Here is a 10050-nt window from a genome sequence, read left to right on the forward strand (position 1 = left end):
TATGTTTATCAATTTATTTCTTGTATTTTTTTTGAGCTAACTCAAGTCTAGCTTTGGTAGTTTTCATTTTAGTTTTTGTTTTAGCCATCCATCTTGCTTCTTCTATTGAATAGAAGCTAGAAGTTGTTTCATCACTTTGTCTAATCCTATCAAGTCAATTGGCCTAAGTGCATCAAAACCATGAACCACTTGGAAAGATGTATTTCCTAAGGATTCACTTTGAATAGTATTATAACTAAACTCAGCTATAGGCAATTATTTGATCCAATCCTTATAGTCACTTGCCACATAGTATCTTAGATACATTGAAAGAACTTCATTAAGTCTCTCAATTTGGCCATCTTTTTGTAGATGTCAAATACTTATTAGTAGTATTTTGAAATCCAATTTTTTCATAACATGTTGCCAAAATTGAGTTTTGAATCTCACATCTCTATTACTCAAAATTGAGGTTATTCCATACAAAAAGATCCATCCATCAAAAAAAAATCATACCATCATCCTTGGCATAGTTTCTAACTGTTCTTTTGAATCCTTTGAGAATATTATCATTAATATAAATTTAATAGTTTTGCTAAATTTATCAACAATTATCAATATGGAGTTAGCTTCACCACACTTTGATAAGCTAGTTATGAAATCTATTGAAATATCTCTACATGGTAAAGATGGAATTGATAATGGTCCCAAAAGTCCTACTTTTACTTGTCTTGACTGTTTATTCTTATGACATATTAAGTAACTTTTTACATATTGATCTACATCTTTCTTTATGAAAGGCTAATAGTAAGATTTTGCCACATTTTTGAGTATGGTTTTCACACCTCTATGTCTCCCACATAAAGAGTCATATATTTCATATATTACTTTCTTTCTGTATTTGCCTTGTACTACATAGAATCTCATTTGCTCAAACCAAATAAGTCCATCTCTTATAGAAGAGACTTTCATAAATCTCCTCTATTTCTTTTCTAGTTTTTATTTGAGTAAATGCTTTCTTTATTTCAAATATATTTTCATCTTATTCATAACCTTTTTTAATGTCTTTTATGAGTGAAGAGTCATTTAAATATACCATTGTATTTAGTGTCAATGTATCATGGTATTTTTCTCCCATGAACTTCTTCCTTTTACTTAGTACATCTAGCACAAAGTTATTTTTATTTGATTTGTAGATAAGTTCAATATTTACTAAAACTATTACATCATACCACCTTAACTCATTTGAAGACGCTTGTCATTTTCAAGTAAAGTACTAAGAGAAATGTTATCAATATATACTTTAGTTTTTCTACCTCCTAAGTAATATCTTCAAGCCTTCAAGCAATATACTACTGCGAATAAATCCTTTTTATGTATTAGCCATCTCAATTGGCTTTCACTCAACTTTTTATTTTCAAAAGCCATGGATCTTCCTTTTTGTATTAAAATTCTTCCAATTGCAAAATCACTTGCATTTGTATGGACTTCAAATTTCATATCAAACTAAGGATAGAATAAGATAGTACTTGAAACTAAAACATTTTTTATTTCTTAAAAAGAATCTTCACATTTTATATCCCATTTAATGGCATTGATATCTTTCTTCAAGAAACTTATAAGGAGACTAGCAATTTTTGAAGAGCACTTTATGAACTTCTTGTAATAATTTGCTAGTCCCAAGAAGGACCTTATTTATTTTTGAATTTTTGGTACTTCTTAGTTTCTGATTCCTTCTACCTTCTTTGGATTTTGCATTAGTCATTCTCCATTGATAACATGTTTTAGAAATTCTAACTCTTCCAAAAAAAAATACTCTTCTCTAAGTTTCTTCAAGACTACTTCCAAATATTTCTTGTATTTTTTTTCACTTTTGGAAAAGACTAAAATATTATTAATATAAACTACTACAAACTCATCACTTTTCTCATGAAAGATACAATTTATTGAGGTGCTATAGATTACAAAAGCATTACATAAACTAAAAGGCATTATTACAAACTTATAAGAACCATATTTGATTCTACAAGTTGTTTTTTCTATCTCTTCTTAGGTAATCCTTATTTCATAGTAACCACTTTTAAGATTAATTCTACTAAAATATTTACTACCACTCAACCTATCCAACAACTCATCTACTCTTAAAAGTGGATATGTGAGCTAAAATGAACCTTTATTAATTTAAAATTTATTTTAGTTCACAATGAATGAATTAACTTTGTGAGTTTTAGTAGATATAGCTATTAATAAAATCCTAATCAAATCATTCTTTATTCTCCTTATAAAAATCCAAGCAATCAAATCAAAACTCTATAACCAATTCACATTTATCATAATAAATCTCTCAACACTTTAATGCCATAAAAATATCCTTCTTTTAGTTTTTTTTTCTTATTTTTTCTTTTGTTTATTATTTTTATTTTATTTTATTTTAATCAAAATTCATTAATAAAAAACCATCCATGAAAGAAAATTCATTCTTCTATCATGGATATTACTTCATCCATGTTTAAGAATTCATCCTTAATTTAAACTTAATTTAATCCTTAATTAAATTTCATCCAAAATCCTGACATATCAAACCTTTATTGATTCCTTCTTAACCTAGATCCCTTCTATGAATCTTGAAATCACCTTGCTTGCAATCTTCTCCTGATAACAGCCGTTGAAGAAGAGCCTTGACCTCCCTGAACTTCAACAATTCAACACCTTTACTTGCACAACCGCTTGTCTCCAATTCCTTGCACTTCGAATTGTTACACATGAAGGAGGAAGTTTCTGAGCAACATGGAGCAGTGGAACCTACATCCACCTGCAGGTCGAAGTTGGCGAGACTCAACTACTAGCAGTCCAACATAGGCAAAAATCAGTCGTGGAAATGCCCCCGAATAGCCAAAATCACTCCGCGGCTCTTCCTTTCCTCAAGCTTGATTATCTTAAGATTTTTGCTTTAGATTTTCAGCTGTGTCACATCTGTGCTGCTGAGCAACAACGGTGCCTTCGGTGGTTACTTGGGTGGTCATTCAACCTACACACATTACCTGGTCGTTAACATGTTGAAGTACCATGTTCTAACTGAGAATTTTGAAGTTGATCAGTGAGCTGAACACTAGGCAGTGTTTCGTAATGAAGGCCACCGCAGCACCTACGACTTATCGTAGGTCAACGATCAGACTTGACAAGAGCTATCACCATCGGGAACAATCGGCAGTCTACGAGCGATACTCCATCGAGCTGCTAACTTCCTCCCACTCAACGAGCTTCGCCAACACCACTGTGACCCTTCATAGCATTTCTCCGATGCTTTCCTTGTCCACCAAAACTATACTAAGTTCAGTGCCATCATCGCCACTGGTTCCGCTCCTCAGCACCGCCTTGAGCAGAGACCTCCACACCATCTGATGTCGATAGAACCCAAACACTAGCAATTGATCCCAACAACAAGGGAGTGAAAAAAACAATGAGCTACCTCTAGTTCTGCAACGCCAGAGAAACCGCCGCACATTGGCACACACCGCGACGATGAATTCTGAAGGCCGTACTCTGAGACCAGATAGACAAAAAAAATACACCAGCTACACTGCAGCACCTCCGCGGATGTCTAGTCCACCCACCGAACACAGCCAGTCCAATTGATACAAAAAATAACAAAATTGGCGCAGGTGATCTCCACTGATACTGCCGACAGATCTCAAATGCAACAATATTGCGACTTAACCGTATCTAAGTCTTTTCCGCGCAAAAACTTGGAATCAGCTACCCCCACAGAAGAGAAAAAACCAAAAAAAACAAAAAACAAAAAACAAAAAAACAAAACAAAAAATAGCAACGCTGATCTCCACAGTGTTGTGCCACCACATGTAGAATCTACTACCTTGGCCAACAGCAATGCACCTCCGCGCACTGCACTGCCCGCCACCAACGGAATCAACAATAAAAACAACAACAAAACCGTGTAGGTCCACCATTAACCGCCGTTGCTACAAGAACCGAACAACAGCGCAATCTCTAGTCCTATATAAAAGCACTTAGAGACCTTGCTTCCAGCCGCAACAATGCCGCACACTTAGATTCCAATGCCAGAAAATATCCCGCTTTCATTACCACACCAAAATCCAAAGATCACAAAAAAACAATTAATTTCAGCATCACTAGATCCACTACCGCCTCACCATCTTAATTAATTCCTCTTGCCTTAGCCAAAATTTGTTGTTGAAATTTTCCTTCAAGTCTTCACTCCCAATTCTAATCTTAAAGACTCTAATACCACCTAATGAGAACAATATTACTTACTTAAAATAAACTTTAAAAAACTCCCAAAACAATCTATTTGAGTCTCCATTGAATCTTGAAATAAAATAGGTGTAATGCTGGAATCCAAGCTTGGAAGTAGTTGCATTGTGCCTCTCGTGTTGCACTGTGGTACTGTGCCATGTTGCAACTTTGTGTCAAGACGTACTGTGATTCAAGACCGTGCCACGCCATATCCTTGGATCCAAGTGCATCGCAATTTTGGAACCTCATTACAACTCTGTGTCGTGATGCTGCTCTTCAATATCAGCACTTAGAGATCACTTTCTACATTGTCTTTCACTTCCAAAGTGACTCTCAATTTTTTTAATTAAGCCTAAATCGCAAACTTAGATTCTAAGGAGAAATGAGTCATAGGACCTTCTTTTAAGACACACAAGACTCACTTCCGGTTACTAACATTTCCACATCCTACATTATGCCTCTACACAATTTTAACCTTAGGTTGAAAAAGATGGCTCTCCCAACCGCTTCTTCGCCATATAGCCGCAATATTTCTATAGGCATCAAGAATGCCTTGGCTCACACTTACCTCTTCCATTTTTTTTTATGAAATCTTTTACAAACAAGTGAGAGGATCAAACTTTTTCAACCCTTACACCAACCTTCCCACAAAGAGGGGTAGCCAAAAAGAGGCTATTTATAAGTGTCCCTCTCCTCCCCTCCATCTATACAGACAGCCTTAATGCATTTTTGGAGACCACTCCACCTGGCCATGACTCTCCACCATATGGCTTGTGTACTTTAGTAGTAGGGAAGGCAGGGGAGAGAGGGCTGGCAATGATGCCCTCTCTCGTTGAGGTGGCACTGTGACGTGGACGACGCCATTGAATTGTTGCCCTAGAAATCTGTTTCAATGACTTGTCATGCAAGAAAACTCTACAAATACCTTTATCTTATTAAAATTATTCAAAATGTGATTATTATTGCAAATGAATAAAATAGTAATATTATAAAAAAAATTCAAGATTCAAGTTTTTTTAAAAAATACATATCTTTTTGCATGTTGATTTTTATAAAATATAATGTATGTTAGTTGGTTGATTATTTATAATTTTTCCAATTATATATATATATATATATATATATATACATACATTCATACATACATACATGTTATTTTTTATGTTAATGTTTTTTTTGTGTCATAATTTAAGTAAAATAGTAAATATTTAAAATTATTTTAAAATATGTTAATAATAAAGTTTATTAATTTCTTTGAATAAAAAATGAAATATTCATAACATTATTGATTATATATATATAATCAATAATATATAAATGTGATTATTATTGCAAATTATATATATATATATATATATATATATATATATAATCATTTGATATAATATTTTGTCTAAGATTGTATTCTTATCTAATTTTTTTAAAAAGAAACTTTTTCATATTATATTTATAATAGTTTAGAAATTAAATATATATACATATATATATATATATATATATATATTCTATTACAATAAATATTTATTTATTTTCCTTTAAAAAAATATTGATGGATCTATATAAAGACACAACAAACATCATTGAAACATCTTAGCGAAGATTCAAAACTTCCAACCTTTTTAGTACTATTTTACATTCTTTTAGTGTAACATGCCATCTTTCAGTTGTTAAATAATCTTGGATTAATATGTTTTTAATTTAGAATGTTGTTGAAAACATAATAGACACATGATTATGTAATAATTTTTTTAAAATATGTTGCAGTTTAATTTTGTGTATTTTAACTTATACTCCTTCAAAAAAACACCTTATTTTTTATACTTATTCACAATTTCATACAAAAAGCGCAAAGACTCAGAGAGTAGGACAGAGTCAGATGTGATATCGTTTTCCCACGCTTGAAAAGAAACTACATTGTCCCTTCACAAATTGATTCCAGGATGCTGTAACCCTAACGAACTTGTACAAATCCTGTTCACTTTCTTCTCTAGTGTCACTCTTATAAACCAAATCCAGCTCCGGTGGACCTTCAAAGGTGATCATCCAGTATACACGTTACATGAGAAGGTCTGAAAGGCTTCCTCCTGGCTACAAATTATCTCTGCTTCATAAGCCGAATGTGATATGGTACCAATAAATCTACACTTCTCCGTACAGCAATCTGCCACCAAACTTAGCAAATGCTAATCAAACATCTTCAACTGCCAACTCGTGGGGGGTCACCTTGCTGGGAGCTTCCAGAACTTGAAACTTGGCCTTGTTTCTCTTGAGGAGCACGTAGGTGAGCCAGTACCAGAACAACGCAATGCGGAGCTCCTGGTTGACGGCATTCTGCACGTTCTTACCACCGAAGGACAGCCTCTCCAAAACCTGGTCGCCATCCTGCAAATCAAATGAGTTCTTCACGTCGAAGGTGAGGCCTTTGAACTCGTTGATTGAGAGAGCTTGAAATGCCCATCGGATAAGGGAGACCTTTGGGATCCACCGGAAGATTGTAGGAGTGTTGTCTGAGTTCACGTAGTAACCACCGAACACTATAAACACTGTCATTAGGGATGGGCCAAGTGCAAGAGCAGCTTCAGTGGTGGGCGCAATGGCGCCAACTGTCAAACCCATGGCAGATGCTGCGAAAGCTTCGACGGTCATAACACCTGAGAAGGTCAAAAACCTTTGGAGGGACGGGTTAAGACGAGTCATGGGGTACACAACAGCGCCGAACATGAGAGGGAAGGCAGCGCTGACGGGCGCTTCGGCCACGAGTTTGGCGATCAGGTAGGGAGCCAGAGAGTAGCTCCCTTTGGCTTGTTCTCGTTGAACGATAGCTCTCTCCTTCGGAAACACATTCACGGTCTTTGTAAGAGCAGACATAGCTGTGTTGATCGCAGCTACCTGAAGGAGGCCCATGCGATCCTGAATTGAGGTCTGAGACCGGCCCATGCGCCAGAAAATTGAGCCAAATATGAGAGCAGATGTGATGGACATGGTACCTCGCACTCTGTTCGTTGATTTGTCCCTCGTCGTTTGTCTCCAAGCTCGTCTCAACAACATCTGGAACTGCCATAGAAAGCCACTCCTGTTCGATACCACGGTGTCGTGAATGAACTTCTCATCATCAGGGTCCATCAATAAGTCGAGTGCAGTCAGAGGATTATCTCGCCCAATCTTCTTCTGCTTGCTTGCAAACGCCTCCACCAAATCTGCAACCTTCTTGCGAGCGGCAATTTCATTATCCGAGGAGCTGTAATCTATGGAAATCAAATCCGCAAAATATTCAGCAGGATTTGTGTGCTCAGGGCATTTGTGACCTAAATCCGCGAAGTACTTCAGGGCGTGGTCGGCGGCAGGGCCAGCATACACAACAGCTCCACTTGAAAGCAGAATTAGGTCGTCGAATTTAGAGTAAATTGAGCCACGAGGCTGGTGAATGGAGCACACAACTGTATGACCCTCTTCGGCGAGTTTCCGCAGCGTCTCCATGACGCGCTCGGCTTGGAATGCATCCAAGCCTGTGGTAGGCTCATCGGCAAAAATTATAGACGGGCTTGCAATGAGTTCACAAGCGATGGAGAGTCGCTTCTTCTCACCTCCGCTTATACCCCGCACCTTGGCATCTCCAACGATCGTATCCGCACAGGAAACCAGCCCTAAACGATACAGCAATTCCTGCACGTAGCGCTCCCTGGCATTGGGTTTCCATGTCTTTGGCAACTGCAGTTCAGCGGCGAGAGCGAGCGTCTCCCGTACCGTAAGCTGCGAGAAAAAAAGGTCTTCCTGTCGCACATACGCGACCCTGTGCTTGGACTTCGAAAAGGGACGGCCATTGATGCTAAGGGACCCCGTTAAACGCAGGCGAGGAGAGGCAGCCAACTGCCCAGCCAGTACATTCAACAGGGTGGTTTTACCAGATCCCGATGGTCCCATAATGGCAAGCAATTTCCCCGCCTTGGCCTCTCCGCTCACTCCCTGCAGCAACCTCTTGATCACATTCCCACGTTTGTCGCGCAAAATGCACTCAATGCGATCCCACGCAACCGTCACAGGCACCACACCCACGGTCGGGGACTCCCCGTCTTCCAGCTCCTCATCCTCCACACGCTCGCCATGGTCACTCTTGGCCTTCCGCTTCGACACGAACCGGAGGGTGAGAGCTGCTACCCCTGCGGCCATTATGGTTGCCACATTCGGCGGCACCATATTGCTCAATCCCCACACGCACCTGTCAAACCCAGAATCACCTTCAAATTCAACTCCGCAGCACAACGTTACCAACGCCTAAAACCCTGCGCAGGGCAATCCTACGCACCACAGCTCTCGTGCACATAAAAAAACAGTAAGCTACTGCACCTCACATGCACAACAATTCGGAACAAAAATGAAAATTGCACACGAAAAGAACGGCGGAGAAACAAAATGGAGAGAGTAAGCTGCAGGGCGGTACAACTGACAATGAGCAGAGGGAAGGAGGTGGAGGAGGAGGAGTGGAAGAGGTGCAGAAGCAAAAGAGGTGAGGAGGGAGGGAGACACAGCGAAGAGATGGGTAGCCTGGTGGCAGGCAGTCGAGGAAAAGCCTGCCTTGCTTGGTGAAGAAGAGATTGAGGAGGGGAGGGGAGGAGGGCCCGCCTCCGGAGAAGATGACCCTTCCTCTTCTTTCTGCCCCTGCCCTCCTTCCTCCTTCAAGGTTGTGCCTTTTTCCTCCCATCATTGAGTTTCATGCCCTTACACCCTCCTCCTTGAAACCATCCCCACGGCCCCCACCTGCACTTTACTCTACCTCTTCTGTCTCTATACTCCACAATTACCAAATTTCCAAATTCCACAACATTTCCTTCCTTGAACACTTGTTGCAGTCCTATGAGTTTCTTTGACCCCACCACCACATTTCTCTCTCTTGTCTCCACTTCCATAGTTGCTTACATGCCCCTTGGAAATTAGAATTTACCCAATCTTTATAAGTGTTTTGTTTATTGACAATAATATATAAAAAATTTGTGAACATTGTATTTAGTTTTTTTTTCTTGCTTTTTTCACTCTTTTTTTCCATGTTTTTTTGTTTTTGTAGGAATTTTTTGCATTTCTTCCTTACATGTCTCTTCTCTTTCTTTTTAATAGCATAATTTTGTAAGTAAAAGTTTTTTTTTTTTTTTTTTTAATTTTTAATTTTTTTTTTTTTTGTGTGTGTGGTTATGAAAGAAGTTTTTGTAATGGAAGCATGGAATGCAAGGTTAAAAAATGTGTGTATAACTTTTATGGAGAATGATGAAGATAATGAAGTTAATATTGCAATGGCATTGGATCAATTTGAAAGTAACTTATATGACAAGTCACTACTATGATGGGACTTTGTAGGTGATTTTTGTAAAGAAAATGCTAAGAATATTGATAGAGCTAAGGTGGTTATGGATAAGCAAGTGTATCTTGATTACTTTTTAGATGAATTAGTTTATGGTCCTATTTTTTTTGCCTTTAGTTTCGTATAAGAGGGTTGTTGTTTCTCACTCTTTTTGGAGAAGATTTGCAAGCATGACCCATACTTTATCCAAAAACAAGATGCTTTTGGATTAATAGGATTGTCATCTTGCCAAAAGTTTACAACCACACTTTAGATGTTTGCATTAAGTATTTGTATAGATGCCATGGATGATTATTGTTAAACAAGAGAATCCACTACAATAGAAAATATGAAGCAATATTACATAGGTGTCTAAGTAATATTTAAAGAACATCACCTAATACAATTGACTATAGATAATTTTAAGGAAGAATTATCCATCAATAAACCTCACAAGTTTCCTGATA

The 10050-nt window shown here is 37.8% G+C and overlaps 1 protein-coding gene and 1 long non-coding RNA gene across 2 annotated transcripts; both read right to left on the reverse strand.

The window, feature by feature from the left end:
- Nucleotides 1-2043: 2043 nt before the first annotated feature.
- LOC141046202 (uncharacterized) lies at nucleotides 2044-4328 on the reverse strand. Its single transcript, XR_012218956.2, has 2 exons — nucleotides 3449-4328; nucleotides 2044-3007 (listed from the first exon to the last, which is right to left on the reverse strand). It is a non-coding gene; the product is annotated as an uncharacterized LOC141046202 (long non-coding RNA).
- A 1788-nt stretch (nucleotides 4329-6116) lies between these two features.
- Nucleotides 6117-8968, reverse strand: LOC112291547 (ABC transporter G family member 7). Its single transcript, XM_024539119.1, has 2 exons — nucleotides 8700-8968; nucleotides 6117-8470 (listed from the first exon to the last, which is right to left on the reverse strand). The coding sequence occupies exons 1-2, from the start codon at nucleotides 8954-8956 to the stop codon at nucleotides 6442-6444; spliced, it is 2286 nt and encodes a 761-aa protein (XP_024394887.1). The 5' UTR covers nucleotides 8957-8968; the 3' UTR covers nucleotides 6117-6441.
- Between the last annotated feature and the right edge of the window lie 1082 nt (nucleotides 8969-10050).

The sequence above is a fragment of the Physcomitrium patens genome, chromosome 14 (genome assembly GCF_059467195.1).
Source record: "Physcomitrium patens ecotype Gransden chromosome 14, ASM5946719v1, whole genome shotgun sequence".
Lineage (NCBI taxonomy): Eukaryota > Viridiplantae > Streptophyta > Bryopsida > Funariales > Funariaceae > Physcomitrium > Physcomitrium patens.